Source organism: Protopterus annectens, chromosome 5.part1 (assembly GCF_019279795.1).
Source record: "Protopterus annectens isolate FY-2018-M chromosome 5.part1, PAN1.0, whole genome shotgun sequence".
Taxonomy (NCBI): domain Eukaryota; kingdom Metazoa; phylum Chordata; order Ceratodontiformes; family Protopteridae; genus Protopterus; species Protopterus annectens.
In genome coordinates, this window is record NC_056736.1 from 311,948,974 (window position 1) to 311,966,473 (window position 17,500).

The following is a 17,500-nucleotide window of genomic DNA, read 5'->3' on the forward strand; positions in this document are numbered from 1 at the left end:
ATCACTAATTTCCATACCTGTATAATTGAATATATTAAATTCATTTTTGTGAGCCACAATGCTCCTATTGTCTATGGTATATGTGTTGCTACTATTGTTCTCTTCAATCTTAATACTAGATGGGTGTGATTCATCATACTTATCAAATATTAATATTCCCTCATTTCTTGGTTGTAAGGGTATCTCTGTCCCCCTCCCTTTCTGTTTTCTCTCCATTTCCAATTCCTCTGCCAATTTGTTTTTGCACCTAGATTCCTTCCCCCATAAAAATGTCCATTCCCTCTATGGGGACGGTAGTTTCCATTATTGTTCTCCACAGCCATACTATCATACATTTCAGGATTATTCCCTATTTCCTTTTTCCATGGGTATACCATTTTGTTTTTATAATCAGTCACGTCCCTCTCTAACTTTCTAAATTTTCTTTGTATTATACTATTAGCTTTACGATCAGCTTCTATAAACTGCTTATAATACAAATTCTCTCACTGATCAAACAGCAAGTCTTCAGATATTAATTTATTTAATTTTCCACTTTTTCTATGTACTTGCATAATTTCTCGTCATTTTTCTTTATCAGAAGTTTCATGACATCAAAACCAAACTGATTGAATAATATCTCAAATTCATCACAATTCTGCTGATTAAGTAAAATGCCCATAGGTTTTTTAAAAAATTTAAGTCCCTTTGGGACTAATTTCGATGTCAAACATTTATTTAAGTAAGCGTTATCTATTTTGATTCCCTTTATGATACTAAGATTTTTCCCCGGCGCATATATCGATTCACGTAAAGTACCATAACAACTTTCATTTAATACACTATTAGTTGAATCATTACAACCTACTTTATCAAAACATACATCTGCAGATATGAAATTGTCCAATTTGTCAGTCTTTCCATTTGGTTTCGTATAATTGCCACAATTAATGTTTACATTAGCCCTAGGGCTAGAGCTGTGTTGTACAGTACCTTGCTCAAAATTTCTCTGAGAAATGGCAGACGTGTATGTTTTACCAGCCATAAATCTCTTAGGTTTAGTGCCGGTGCGCCTTGACTCATCATCCAAGTTGTACAAGGAGAAATCGAACGTAAACTCCTTTTCGGTAAGTCTACTATTGTCAGATACCTTGCCCTTAACATCAATATTGTTTCTTTGCATGGACGCTGAGATAGGAAACCGCTGTCCATTGGGCAATTAAAATTTCAAATCGCTGGTGCTGAGCTGTTCTTTTATTTCGCTATGCGATGCCTGTATGCACCGTTTCTGCTCACATTGAGACATGATATCCAATAAATGGGTGACCTCTCCCTTTAAGGCTGAGACTTCCGACCAAAGTCTATTTAGTTCTTCATGGTCTCCAGGCGTATGCTTCCCGGTGACTGCCTCCCCCTGGTTATCCATACCAACTGAAACGAAAAGGTACTGTGAAGAACACAACAAATCACAAAGACTGTGCAAGTCCAGAAGGAAGAAGCACAACCAGGAAGCAATAATACATCCTGATTTAATAAAGATCGCTCAACACAACAGACAGAAAAAAACTAAATCAGTAATTAAACAATGGATCAAGCACTTTCATCCACCAGACATGTGGACTTCATCAGAATCAATGAATTAATTAACAAAAGCCTTTTTAAACTGTTTTTGGCGCCAATTCAGCACTTCCATTTAAAAAGATACGTCCCAAAAAAATACTTCTGAAAACATAATACATCCAATGCCGTTTTCAATTCATTTCATGCTTTATATAGCAGAAATAATATATCACTTCTCATCATATATACATAAAAATTTAAAGTACCATTGTAGGCAAAAATATTAACAATGTATGGGCATATAATAAATATTACTGTGTCTAATTAATAAAAAAACTTTTGTTAATTAATTAATTGATTCTGATGAAGTCCACATGTCTGGTGGATGAAAGCGCTTGATCCGTTGTTTAATTACTGATTTCGTTTTTTTTCTGTCTGTTGTGTTGAGCGATCTTTATTAGATCAGGACGTATTATTGCTTCGTGGTTGTGCTTCTTCTTTCTGGACTTGCACAGTATTTCACAACTGATCTAAAAGATCCTAGAAAAGGTTAATGTCACATTTTAGGTTAACGTTAAAAATACTAACTTGAAATTGTCCAGCAGCCTAAACTTGAAGCTGGAGTTTTTCCTAGCTAAAAGTCTGAAGATCTGCTACCCTTATATCTTTCAACTTGTGTCCAAAATAAGAGGCAAATTTTAAATGTTGCTATTAATTACTTAGAAATTTAACACACCAAGCGATCATGAATTAACATACATTTCTGAAGTAAAGGAAGTTTGAAAATGTAAGGGTGTCATTATTTGTTGACTATAATCCACCATCTTCTCCCAAAATAATTTATTTTTGGGAAGACGGTGCAAAATTCTTTGCCCAAATCAGGGATATTTAAGAAATATTTTTTTTATTGAAGTGCTTGGCACTGAGACTGACAACGGCTTTCAGAGTTATATCTTCTATACAAATACATTAGGAATGATTGACTGGCTCAGAATATATTCTTGAGGCATCAGTTAGCTCTTTGCATGTGCAACAGAGAATCTGGAAAATAAAGGTTCATTAATTTGCAAGAACTAGAATATTTGGCTTCTGCTAGTATGTCTGTTGTGATTCTGTCCTTTCTGGAATCCTAACTATGTTTAACCAGTGTCGCTGTTATAATAAAGTGAACATAGCTGTTAAAACAGGCAGCCTAAAATATATTTGGTATAGAAAAAGCTTTGCTTTGTATTGTCTGCCCCCCCTTAATCCTCAAGCATTCAGTCTTAGACATCTGTAACTGTACAGTCTGTGTGTTAAAGTTCTCCACATGAAGGGCTCTGCTTTGGGGATACAATCCAGAAGACAGTGCTGCACTTCATTTGGGAGGGAAACAGCTTTCTGAATCTGATAAGTGATCTACTACATGTGGATCTTCCCAAGCCTTCTGCTGTCCATCCCGTTAGAAACATTAGAAATCACTTTTGTGTCTGATTCGATAGCACCAGAAACTCAACCACTTGCACACAAAAAATGACAGGTACAAAAAAAAGTTCTTGTTGCCCAGTACCTTTACAAAAATTCCACTTCTGACCCTGTGGCTGTTTCTGCAGTTTGTGACCAACCATATAAACACTTCCATCACCATACCTAACTGTAAATACTGTACAGCAGTGAGCAGGTATGGGGAAAACATTTCTACTTCAGATAGTTAGCATTTCATGCAGTTAATTACCAAATGGATATGATCAGGTACTTGTTATCATTTTGAGAACATGACCAAAGTTATTCTTAGCTTGCCTGACTGTGAATCTAAATCTGCCCTGCAAAAATATGATTTCTTATGCTTACCAGGTTGCATGCCATTCAATTAAATGTGCATATGATTTGAACAATCCTTTTTCCAGGGTTGTTGTCATTGGTTCTGAATTGAGAAGGTTTTCCTGGTTCCTGAGGATGACAAAGCAAAACTTTTAGATCCTCCTTTGGATGAAGATATCCATTTTGGTCCCTCTTCTGTTGAGATTATTAAATAAAATTATGGTGGAGTACAAGCAACTTTTTCTCTCCCTTGTTCCAAAATTCTAAAGAAATCCCTCTGTATAGGGCCCATGCCTTCTTTCACATTTTATCAGTTTGGTTCCCTCGCGCTTGGCCATGAAACAGCAAAGTGATTAGCAAAAACGTAAGATCTGCATTAATTAGATGATATGCTTGTTAGCCTGTTATAAATATTAGTGAACATATTTTTAATAATCCTGCAATAATCTGGGTTGTGCATTTAAGCTGTAAAATATATGAGACAAACATATTTCTTACAAAGCTTCAGCTTGTGACTTTTCCAACCCAATGCCTGTGTAAAAAGAAGAGTAGCCATGCTTCAGATATGTGTTTTTGATGCCATCTAACAGATCGGGAAAGCTAGTGTATAAAAATGAGGTAAAAAAGTAGCATGTTCTTTGTAAATGTTTCAAATAACTCGGGGACAATACATCCTATTTTTGATCAGTGTTATAAGATTTCTGAAAAGTGGAAGTTCAACAGCTGTTAAGTTTCCATAAAGTACTGGCTCAATCTGTCATTATGTGTCAGCAGAGATGAGTTATGTATAAAAATCATGACACATGTATAAAAATCATGACACATGTTTAGCTAATTGGCATTTCCTCCATTCCTTGCTTGCTATCAGGACTCAGGTTTTCAGTAACCAGTGCCTGAACTTATTGATTGTTGCATCAAGATTCAAGTTGCCAACTTGATCCTCATTTGATTAATTGGATGCTTTATTCAGAGACTGCCTTTGCCAAGCAGAACTACTACACTATCCCAAGAAAAGAAGGTTCCTCAATATAGTGTGCAAGCTGCTTGAGCTGATGATTTTTGTAAGTAATTGATTTTTTTATTAAACCGCTTTTAGCTGCAGCTTGGTGTGTTGTCTCTTTCTTTCATCTGTATCACGGTTTACCAGTAAACATCAGTGCCAAAATAAGAATCCAACACGCCCTTCCAAACTAGCGCTTTTCTACCACAAAAAGCCTGCTCAGCAGGAGGACAAAATCCAAAAGAAGTAGCAGGACAAGCCTACATCTGAACTTAAAGGTACCAGAGGGACCTTTCCAGGTAAACCTTACAGCTTCTGACTACACCCCCCCTCATACACACCTCAGCCTACCTCTCTAAAAACTTCCCAACAGACTTTTTCTCACACTTCCTTTTTGTGAAACTTTCGCAACTGATTCTTGTGTTTTATGACTCATTCAAAAAGTGTACACAGTCCACTGGAATTTAACTTCATTTCTATATGTGCCTCCAGACTATAACAGCATCTGCGTTGTCCCATCAATAAATACCTCCTGGACCAGGGTGTAATAGAGTCTATTCCTCCACATCAAAAAGGAAAAATATTCTACTCCAGGTTCTTCATAGTCCCAAGAAAAGAAGGTACATAGAGACTGATTATGGATCAGTCTGCCCTGAACACCTTTTTGAATATTATAAAATTTAGGATGTTAACTCTCAAAAATCCTTTTCCTTTAATATTTTCAAAAAGCTTTTCCAGTTACCTTAGATCTCAAGGATGCTTATTTACATATTTCAGTCCAAGCACAGCATGGTAAATTCTTAAGATTTTATACTTTACAACTACACTTTCAGCAAATGTTTGTTAGGACACACCATCATACTTTGCGGGTGTGGGTGGTGCCAACTTGATTGACACCTCAATGAGGCTGCTAGTTGACTATTTGGCACATTTAATTATTCTAATTCTGCACTTTTTTGAATGTTAAATAGTTTAATAAGGTTAAAACATAAAGCACACAGACACACAAAAGAAAACTATGAAACTAATGTTGGGCATTACTCAATGTGCCACCCCCTGCCATACACAGCTTTAAATGCATTGCAGTCCTTTAAGTGGAGGGGTAGTCTGACAGTATAAGGTCATTCTAGGGGGGCTATAAGGGGGAACGATTTTTGCTATTGCACATTCTGGTGTGTCCTAATATAAGCAATTGCCACATTTTAATTTTACTGCTTTGCCATTTGGCTTTCCAGTCTTCTGAGACTGTTCAAAAAGTGTGCAGCCCCTGTCATAGCATTCTGCATACTCCAAGGTGTCCATGTTTACCCATATTTTAATGACTTCTTGATTCAAGACACTTTTTTCAGAAAATCCAGGGAGGCTTAGTTTATCAATCTCATAAAGAAACTTCAGTTGTGTCTAAAATCTGTCCATACACAGCACTGCCATTCTCTGTCATTCTCAATTCCTTCCTTGCCTCTTGTAAAGAAATAACTGCTTTGATGACTTGTTAAGGACAAACAAATGAGTTCTCTTTTGTATTCCCCCTTCCTGCAAAAGGTTTCTACAGATAACAGGCGGGGCCTCTGGGCAAGTTCAAAGGAATTCAAAGTTAATGGTCTTTCAACAGAAAGTACAGAAGGGGACATAAAACATAAAGGAAATTAAAACATTGGTCCTTGCTCTCCAGTCTCTTTACCACCTTTGGTCTTCAGGAACACTTCAGATTCTGTAGGCCATTCCCATGTGGTATACATCAACAAATGGGGGTGGGGCACAAAATCGTACCATATTTTCAGATTAGCTTTGATGGCTTTGAGACATCACTGTTCATCATGGTCCACATTCTGTCAGAACAGAACAGGCTGACAGATCAACCAGAGTAGTTCAAGAGAAGACCCTTATGAATAGTTATTGAACAGAGAGGTCTTCTTAAAGCATCGTCCACCAGTGGGGTACTGCAGAAATAGATCTTTTTGCCACCAAGTCATCCTTGCAAGGATGACTGGAGAATGAATGCCTTCTCATTCCTTTGCAAAGGGAATTTTTTTCCCTGTTCTTTTATCCAAATTGCTCCACCGGAGGATTCAGGAGGACATTCCCACAATACTTTTGGTGACCCTCTTTTAGTCTAGGTAATACTGTTTTTTTTTCCCTTTTCATCCACTTAGCCAAGAGCAATCATGAAACATTACCACAATGGATGGATTTGTTCACACAACAGCAGGGCTGTTTCATTCACCCAAACCTGAAGACTCAATTTCATGGTATGGACAGTAGGCTTTTTATTCCTTATAAGAACCTTTATGTCATTTGTCTGGTCAGGATAAAACAGATGAACATTCATGGGTTTTGTTCAAGCAGCTTTATTATGTACAAGCACATCAGGATTGAGGCTTAATAACTTTAACTTCAATAAACTTATAAACAAACTAGCTATCACACTCATACATGCTCACTCTCTGGCCGCACTGTCAAAATGGTACTGAAGCTAGCACATGCTTGCTATTTATTATATGCACGTGCTGTCCTTGAAACGCTTCTTAAAAGGTACAACACACACACACACACACACACAGTATTCTACATCCTCCATCTTTGAGAAATGGGTCATGCAATATTGATGACATTCTTTGACATGCAATTATACAGAACTAAATACATATAGATAAGTATGTCCAGGTTGCTGTGTATTTCACACTAGGTCTGGAAATATGACCAAATCGTGTGACATAGAAATTAGAATTAAATCTAGCAACTGGGACTTTCTCTGCTGAATGTTCAACTTTGGGGACATCAGGAATATCATCAGGAATGGAAGTAGAAGTTCAGACATGTTCACAGGAACACTGTCTGGATTGCTCTGATATCTAGAGTTTGTATCACAGGAACAATGCTGCAATTTCGATTCTGATACAGGAAGAAGATGTCTCCGATTTCTCCTGTACTCCACACCCTCAGATTCTAAGTAGTAGGATCTTGGCTCAGCACATATACCTGTTACTTGACCAATCTGATTGAAACCTTTCAACATTTGTGTCCTCACTGTCTCTCCTTCTTTCAATGGATGAAGAAACTGCTCGATTTATCATAGCTGGACTTATGGAAAGAACACTTTCTGTATAGTTGGGCTCTGCTTGTTCTGTTGTTCTTTGCTTTGGGCCTCAACAAACTTGAACTGATTGGGCCTCAACAAACTTGAACTGATAGGCAATGTTGTTCTGGTTTGCTTAGGTAGAAGACTCTGAGCAGGCGAGCCAAGTATATCATCATGGGGTATGTTTCTGAGATTGAGCAAATTCAAAAAGACATTGGTATTATCACACTTAGACTTCTCTAGTAATTGCTTTGCACTCTCTACTGCATGTTCAGTTAGCCCATTTGATTGTGCGTATTCTGGAATATTAGTAACATGTACAAAGTCCCATTCTTTTGCAAATTTGTGAAACAGCTGACTGGTAAATTGGGTACCATTGTCAGAAATAACTTTGTGTGGAGTACCATGGATTGAGAAATGACATTTTAACTTAGTGATAACAGCAGTGGATGTTAAGTTAGGTATTAAATTGATCTAGGTTAGGTAGTAAATTGATCTCAAACCAGTTTGAATAAGAGTCCACCAACACTAAGTAATGCTGATTGTTCCACTCAAATATATCACTGGCTACTGTTGACCAAGGTAGTTTAGGAACTTGACGTAGCTGAAGTGGTTCTTTTTGCAAATGCGGTTTAGTACTATTGCGTACTCAACAGGAGAAAGTACTTTATCAATGTCTTTTGCTAGAGAAGGCCAGAATACTAGTCCTCTCTCCCTTTTTTGCTAGATTCAGAACCTGGGTGACCACGATGCAAAATCTGTATAGATTCACTTTATAAGGAAGCAGGAACAACAATTTTAGCACCTTTGAAAATAATGCTTGTCTTTCCTTTGAAAATAATGCCATCTTCCATCAACATCTCATCTCTGTAAGGAAAGTAAATTTGCACTTCAGGTGGTACACTAGATTGCTTTGACCGTCATCCAACATTAATGTAGTGGTTGAACTTTTGCAAAATTGGGTCAGTCTTTTGTATGTTCTCTCAGCTCAAGTCTCGTGGTAGAACAATTATGCACTTCCATGACATCAAAGTCAAACTTCGCTACATGAAGCTGTTCCTTTGTATTTCTGGGTGATCTGGATAAGGTATCAGCCAGATAAAGAAGTTTGCATTTTGTATAGACCATTTTGAAGTTGTACTTCGCAATTTGAGCATCAGTCTTTGTAATCTCACTGGAGCTGAATGCATAGGCTTCTTTAAAATAGTGACTAGAGGTTGGTGATCATTCTCAGTCTGAAAAGCTCGACCATGAATATAATCATGAAACTTTGAACACAACTTTTGAAGTGTCACAGGAAAGAGTGACTGGTTTATTGACATCCTAGTTCCAACCAAGACAGTGTAACATTTTTGCTGTCAACTCACTGAAGTCTGGTATAAACTTGCCTAAATAGTTGACCTTACCAGGAAAACGTTGTAGAATTTGATCATTACCTGGTGCTGGCATTTCAAGAATATCTGCTTGCTTGGATGGGTCTGGTTGCAAGCCAGTGCTAGTAAATAAATGACCTACATATGTGACTTCTGGTAGTTTGAATTTCCACTTCAGAGAATTGAGCTTTTAGTTCACTTCACATGCTCTGTCTAGAACTTTTCTAAGGTTTCTGTCATGGTCTGCTTCACCATTTCCTGCAACCAATAAACCATATACTGTTACGGCACAAGAATAACTTGAAACAAATTGCTCCATTGCATGCTGAAAGACTTCACTTGCAGAATTTATTCCAAATGGCATCCTAAGGTATCTATCTCTCCCAAATTGAGTACTGAAAGTTGTCAGTAATAAAGATTTGCGATCAAACATCACTTGCCAAAATGAACTTTTTGCATGTAAGACAAAAAAAACAGTAGCATTTGGTATTAGGGCTGTGACTTGCTTGTCTGTGCACATAAGATGATGTGGTCTCTTTAATGCTTTGTTCAAATCGTTTGGGTCAATGCATATTCTGATTTCAGCTGAGCCTTCTTTTGTGGGCTGCTACCATGGGACGACACCCATTTGGTTGTTTCTGTAACTGGACAAATTACACCTTGCTGCACCATTTTATCCAATTGAGCTTTGACTTTATTCTGCATTGCTATCAGAACTTTTCTTGCCGGTCTGACCACTGGATTGATCTCCGGGTCTAACTTCATAGAATACTCAACTGGAACTCTGGCTAACTTGTCATCAAAAACATCAGCATCCTCTGAGAAAATAATTTCAGTAAAATTGGAAATAGAATATCTGCTTATATGATAAACTTCTTTGGTAAAGGAAAGCAGATTCAATCTCAAACTGTCTCTGAAACCCCAGTAATGACTGCACAGATCTTCAGACTACATAGAATAATAAGCTGTAGCAGTTCCTAGCCAAATAACATGAAAGCACTACTGAGTCTTCAGTTTGAATTTCTTCACCTCCATAAGCAGCAAGTTTTGCAAAACTGACCACATTAAGTTGCTCCCCAGCTCTCACTTTAGCAAAAGTGTCTGCTGACATATCATTACACTTTGAATCAGTGTCTACTTTGAGCTTGGTGGGTTTACCATTAATCTGGACAGTACAAAACAATTCTTTGCCAGCTAATTTACTGCATCAGCCTTTTTACCGGTTAGTGACACATCATCTACATAGAAAGCATTGCTGCAGCTCTCTATATGATCATCTTGTTTTGAGTGAACTTTATAACTATGTGAGGTTTACTTGATTTGCAAGACTTTTGGAAATGGTTCCATTGTTCACATCTGTGGCATTGCTGACCAAATGCTAAGCACCTTTCTTTTTTAGACTCATGATTAGCACCACAATTGCGACAGTTAACAATAAAGCTTGATTTGGGTTTTGCTGACTCACCATTGTACTGCACTGAACATGTCCTTTTCACTGAACTAGTCCTAGAACTTGCTGGAAAACTATGTCACACTCACAGGGGTTACAACTGCCATGTGCTTAGGCCTGCTTCTGCTAGCCATTGTTGCATGCTGTCCACAATTGCTCTGGAGCCTACTGAAACCATGCTCTTATTACTTGCAAGGATACTGGTGTGCCTTTCCATAACTTCATGGATTAGATAAATCTCAATAGCTTTGCTCAGCGTTAAATCACTGTCATGAAGCAAAATCTTTCTCAGTGCAGCACTATTAATACCACACCCAAGTCTGTCCTTTATTAACTCATCTTTTAAGTCACCAAACCTACACGTTTTAGCTTTGTTTCTCAGGTCATTAATATAAGCTGCAAAAGTTTCTTCCTGCATCTCTTGTGTAAAACAAATGCCTCTCTAATGTAATAATTGAATGGGGGTTACGCATTTCCCTGAATTTGTGTTTCAAATACTAGGGGACTTCCCTTGATTCAGCCTGTACAAAAATATGATGGTTTTCCCCCTCTCCTTCATATACTGCTGGTGTGTACACAAATTAGCATTCTCTTTCAATGGCCTCTGACCTAACTAAGTTTAACAAAATGAATGCCCTGGTGTGTGCATTTTTGTCAGAATAAGCTGCTTGTATAAATTTATGATACTCTTGCTCAAATATTCTCCATTTCTCTGCAGTATTCTGATCAAATATGTGTTGATGGTTTTCAAAATCATTCTGCCATGCCATCAAATTACAGTAAAACACAGTGCAACCCACGTCCACTTTTAACTGTACGAACATGCACATATGCCTGAAATTTATGCCAGTATTTGTAACTATGCCCAGTAGTACAACAAGCCTCTGAATAACTGACTTTTGCGAAATAAGTCTCCTGGGCACAAGAATACTCTTCAAAGTAATTGCACTTGGTGAATAAACAGTACATAGCACACTGAAACGCTCCCAAAATGGCTGTACTTTGCTAAATAACGCTGTACAGTGCAAGAAACACTCTGTAATGGTGGTACTTTATGAATAGACACACCCAGCACAAAAAACTTTTTGAAATGGCTGCATTTTGACTGCGGTTTACTAAATGGTTGCACTTTGCACACAAATAAACTCTTTGGAATAAATATACAATAATAAGCACACACTGTAAGCACTTTTACAGACTTTGAGATACTTCAAATAACACTAGTTATTCCCTGAATAGCTTCAATCAATGCAAAATAGTAGTTTTTGCCAAAACACAGTATCTTGCCAAAAAACATGTAGTCGTCTTGCTTTATTTATACTTAATGTGCCCTTTTTGCCCTTTATTATATTTGTTTTGCTTGTTTAATCTCTTTTCATGCCCATTATACGTTTCTTGTGCTCATTTTACTCTAAACATGCCCGTTTTACTTTAAACATGCTTGCTTTGCAATTCCAAGGTAATTTCAAACCCTTTCTGTGCTTTTCCGGTAATTGTTTTGTCAAAAATCTTAATTTTAAACAATTCATTTAATTAATAAACTTTTTGTACCTCTCGCTTGTTTAATGTGGTTTGTGCCCTTGTAATGCTCTGTTTTATCTTTTTTTAATAAATTGTTCATGCAAGTTTTCATTACATTTGGTTCGTTTCTGGCCCTTTTTTTGCTCTGTTTCTCTCCATCTCGTAGCTCTAAAAAGCAGTCTCTGGAATCCTAGTTCTGGCATCATGTTGCTCGTCTGGTCAGGATAAAACAGATGAACAATCGTGGGTTCTGTTTATTATGTACAAATACATCAAATTAATAACTTTAACTTAGATAAACTATTATAAACAAATTAGCTATTACACTCATACATACTCACTCTCTGGCTGCACTCTCAAAATGGCACTGAAGCTAGCACGTGCTTTCTGTTTATATGCATGTGCTGTCCTTGCTATCCTTGAAACCCTTCTTAAAGGTACAACACAAACACTATTTTACACTTTACTCAAAGGAAATGCTACAAGTTATAAAGGAGGCTAGAAGACATGCAACTAAAAACCGTTGTAAAAACTGTTGTATTTCAAAATGGAAACTATTTTCTGCAACTGAAAAATATTGTATTTCAAAATGGAAACTATTTTCTGTATGGTACAAGAAAGGAGGAATGGATTCCTGTCATGCAGTGATTTTTGTTATACTTGAATATCTGTGAGCTGATCAGTTATACCTTAGATATGCCCTATTATGGTACATTTGTCTGCAAGTTTACCATTGAACCTACCTCTTTCATCACTCTTTGAGGTCATGCCATTCCTTAAAAGGTGCCTTCCATATCAAATCCGTAGAAAATCTATTCCTCCTCCCTAGGACTTGAATTTTGTTCTTGAAAAGCTAATTTTACCATGCTTTGAACCCGCTTCTTTAAAATTCTCCTCATGGAAAAAATGTGCTCCTGTAGCTTTAACCTCTACTTAAAGGTTTCTTAGTTACGAGTCTTAATGTCTGTTCTGCCTTTTGTCGTTTTCCATAGGGAAAATGTTTTGCTTATAACTAATTCATCCTTTATGCCTAAAGTGGTTACTAAAATGTCTTTGAATCAATCCATTCATATTCCTGCATTTTCCTAACCCACAAAACAAGGGACAGAGAGAATCCTTTATATATTAGATGTACCCAGGCAACTGAGATTTTAAATGGACAACACCAAACATTTTAGAAATTCTGAGCAATTCTCTATTTCCTTTCTGGGTAAAAATGAATGTCTGTCAGTATGCAAACAGACAATTTCTAGATTAATGTTTTCTTGCCATTTCTTTCTACTACGCTTTCCTTTGCAGATCTACAAACACAAGTTAAATCTAGGGCTTAACTTTAAATCTATATTAGAGGCAGCTACTTAGTCCTCCACTCACAACTTTATCAAACACTAGAAAAATTTGGGTTTTTGTAGAGCCTGGATAACTAGACTCTAATTCTGTACCTCAAACCACATCCCAGTCTGCCTAAAAGCATTGTGATTCACCACATCTGTCAACTTTACTGCAACATTGATCTAGTGATGAATTTAGCTCAACAGTAGATGTTTCAGCAGAGCACTGTTGCATTGCATGCACTCTCTGTTTTTCCCCCTTTTTTTTTTCTTTAGGCCAAGGTGAAATCCATATTTGCCCCCCCCCCCCCCACACACACACACACAACACTCTGTGTTTTATTTTCCTCAGTATGGCCACTTTGTAGCTAACCTTAATGCCTGCCAGGATTAAGATAGCTCTGAGAATGTTCATGCTTATACATCCAATAAGTACCAGCACGTAATCCTCATGCTTATGGTGTGGGAGAAAGGAGCGTTTAAGCTTTGGCAATTGGTGAAGGGTATCCTTGGCAGGAAACATCCCATCTGTTAGCATTACTGCAACAGTGGTCTATTTAAACATCTACTGTTATGGTAAGATCTTAACACAACTATGCTTTTTGATTGACAGTCCTTAATGAAACTACACTTATAAAGCAGACAGTCAAAAGTAATTATCTGTTATTTTTTCAGAACTCAACCATTTAGCTCAGAAGATGAATCTGATGAACCTAAGAAGGAATTCATACAGCCCAATGTAATTCGGTCAAAAGCACTTGTTGCCAAAAACTCTTCAGTAGTTGCTACTCACACTTTTTCAGACTGTACAGAAGAAAGTGATGTGGAAGTACTTGATCTCAAATTGCTAGAAACATCCCAAGCAAATAAGGGTGAGTGGTTATGGCTTAATGTATTGGTATTTGCTTTGCACCTTTTGCATAATAATTTGCAGTGACTAACACATTTGTTTTTCTGATATAATTGTTAGTATCATAATATCTGAATTAAGGTAGATGTTTATCATTCACGCTGCCTTAGTCGCATATGGATTCTGTGCCTGCACAACCACCTACTCTGACAGCTTTCCAGAGCTCATAATCCCCTCCTCTGACTCTCTATGATTGGAGATTGGTGAAGCCCCTCCCAACAAGGGAAGCCTAACTGTGTCACAGAAAGTAATTTATTCAGTTTTTTGTGCTAACTATAGTGTTCACACAGTTGAATCTCTTCACCAGCATGCATCTAGACACAGATGAGATCCCTTTGGGGCATCCTTTCATGTTTATTATTGTACACTTTTGTTTTCTTTCTATTTTATTAAAAAAAAATCTGTTTGAGACATCTTTGTAGCCATGCTTGGAGGACAGAAGCATTCTCGAGCACTTGGACAAGAATTTTCCTTTATGCATTTCCACCAATGCACAAATTACGTCTGATGATTCAGAAATAATTACCAAAGATCATTGTGTTTAACTGTTTTGGCCCAGGCAAAGATGGTTCTCCTGTTAATAGAATTGGCCAAGAGCAATTACCACTAGCTTCCTCACACTCTGGATCTACTCACTCAGTGTCATTAGGTGATTGGTGTCCCCCAACTTAGAGCAATTGCTACTGGCAGCCTGGATTATTCTATCTTGATACCTTTTAGGTACTTGATCCATGAGAATATGCAGCAGGTATTGAATGAGGCAAGAAAACTTGCAACTAGAAAATCTTATGTTTACCAGTGAAAGAGGTTTTATAGATGGAGCCTGATCAATATCAGAGGGCCCAGTATGGTGTCTGTCCCCTCTGGTTTTGAAGTATTTGTGTAAGCTACTCAATGATGGTTTACCTTATGCATCTATCAGGGTGCATTTTATGACCATCTCAGCTTGTTTATCCATGGATCCCCCTCTTTCATCTCTTTTTGTGGTCAAACAGTTTATGAAAGGAATAATACACTAGAACCCCCCCCAAATGCAAATTTCTTCTCCTTGAGATCTCAGTTTTGTTCTTGCAAAATTGACCTTAATCTCCTTTTGAACCTGCCTTTCTTGCCAGAAGTAATTTCTGAATTTAACCTGAATCAAGCCACCAATCTCACAGTTTCCTTTCTGGAACCTAAAAACAAGAAAAAAAATTCTGCATACCTTGGATGTGCAGAGGCAGCTCAGGTACTACCTTGACATTCTGGGGCTAGAAAGGGTTAACCTGTCTCTAACCAAATGATTGCTTGTTGGTTGTCCACTGCTATTGTTTATTTTTACTCTCACCATGGTAAATATATTTTAGGCAAGGTTAAGGAAATTTCCAATAGAGCCTTTATCCTCTTCTGTGGCATTTTGGAAAGGAGTGGACTCTAGAAGCATTCTACATTCAGCAACCTGGTCCTCTGTACATACCTTTACAAAGCACTACAAATTCCTATGCTTGTGAGTACCAGGTTGAGTATGTTTGCACCCCCAATGAGCATATGGACTATCTGGTCCAAGGTGTTTATGGTTACAAAGTCCAGGAATCTCTGGACTGTAAGTTTAGGGTCATGTAAGTAGTCCAGTTTATAGGTGAGAAGTTGCCCATAAATATGGTATTGGGTTGAATGGTGAAGGCCTTCAGCAAGTCCAAGTATGACTTATGGTTTTCTTGGATCATAGTGGGCATAGTTTACCTTATAGTTTTCTAGTATATGATATGGGACTTTGCCTGTGGAAATCTGGACATGGAGAAGCTCAAGTGTATTGTCCTGTTTGACTAGTCTTGAGGAGAGTTTATTGTTGATATAGACTGAGGCACCTCCACCTTTGGTCCCTGCCTGTACTGTAGCTGCCCTAAATGTGTCTAAGGCATTACTGAGACACCTGCACCTTTGGTCCATGCTTGTGCTGTAGCTGGCCTGAATGTGTCTAAGGCATTTTAGCTCTACACTGCTAGGGTGCTATCTGTAGTTTTAAACCATATCTCAGTAACTGCACAGATGCCAACTTTTTCCAGGGTGAGGAGAGCCTGGAGTGAGTGAAGCTTCTTGTTTAGGCTCCTGGTTTTGAGTAGTAACACCTTTGTATTCCATTGGTTTAGATTTGCTGTGTCGGAAGATTTGTCAGTTTGGCATTGCCTAAAAAAGCACTATGGGGGAGGACATTGCTTTAGCTATTATTAGGAAGTCTAGAGGGGACTGGTGAAGACCATCATTGGTAAAGCAATTAGGTCTGTTGAACATGTCCTTCCATGCTGACACATTATACCCCTTTGGAATGACATCAGAAACTAAGCCAATTACTGAAGTCAATCATCTTTTGTTCATATTATGGCATCATCCTTGGTGAAAGGAGAATGCTGCTCAGTGCGTGGCACATACGAGCCTTGGACAGATAGTCCAAGAGCTCAATAATGTTTTTCTTTATATAGTCCAAGGAGGTATGTCTTTGGTCATTTATATGCACTTGGACTATGACTGAGTCATAATGATACTTGGGGTCTAATTACTTGAGTGCATGGGTGATTTGGTGCATCCTTCCTCTTGAGAGTTGCCATTATTTAGTGATATCAGTCTTCAGTGATTTGCCAGAAAATTACACATTTTAGAAAGAACACACCAAAAATATTAGGTAAAATTTTGGATATACTGCAGAATTCTGGATAATTGAGAGGTATGGTTTGCACTTCACTATGAATTAAGACTTGCTTCCACCATCCTCATTTAAATTGTTTAACTACATCTGAAATCTAAAAGGGAATCCCCAGCTATGCAATGAACTGGTTGTGCTGACAGATTTGAATCAAACTTCACCCCTTTCTCCTCCAGTCATCCCCCAAAGTATACCTGCCACCATTCCTCAGCCTATTATCTCAAGAGAGTAGGTCATCTCAGCATTCTGTAATGCTAAAAATGCAGCATTATTGGGAGCAGACAACATCCCAGGTTGCCTTTTAAACAACTTAAAACATGACCTAGCAGACCCACTTGAATCCCTGTTTAACCACAGACTGCGAACTGGCTATGTCCTAGTGGAATGGAGGACAGCAGCAGTACTCCTTTTGCTCAAAGGAGAACCATCAACCGACCCTGGGAATTATAGGCCCATAAGCTTGACTAGCCTCATCTGCAAGGCCATGGAAAGAATCATTATAGACCTTCTTAACAAGGACATAGGTAATCTCCAAACTCTAGACCCAACTTTCTTCGGATTGATCAAAGGTAGATCATGTCTGTTAAACAGGGTCGACTTCTTAGTTAAAATCACCAAGGACCTGGACGAGGGAAAGACAGTGCATACCACCTATCTTGACCTTGCCAAGGCATTTGACACTTTGGTATTATAGAGAAACAATCTGCCAGTTCAGAATTAGCCCCTGCATTACCAGATGGATAGTCAACTCGCTCACTGACAGGACACATTCTGTCAAAGTGGGTGACTTCAAGGGCAGTCACCAGTGGCGTACCAC

At 38.0% G+C, this 17,500-nt stretch overlaps 1 protein-coding gene across 3 annotated transcripts in view; it reads left to right on the forward strand.

Annotated features, from left to right (window-relative positions):
• The window catches only part of DZIP1 (DAZ interacting zinc finger protein 1), a 1,252,063-nt gene that overhangs the window by 1,052,959 nt on the left and 181,604 nt on the right, over positions 1-17,500 (forward strand). For all 3 annotated transcript variants that reach the window (XM_044072991.1, XM_044072990.1, XM_044072992.1), the window contains exon 16: positions 13,769-13,965. In XM_044072991.1, coding sequence (XP_043928926.1) covers positions 13,769-13,965 — 197 coding nt within the window. The remainder of the gene's footprint in view (positions 1-13,768; positions 13,966-17,500) is intronic.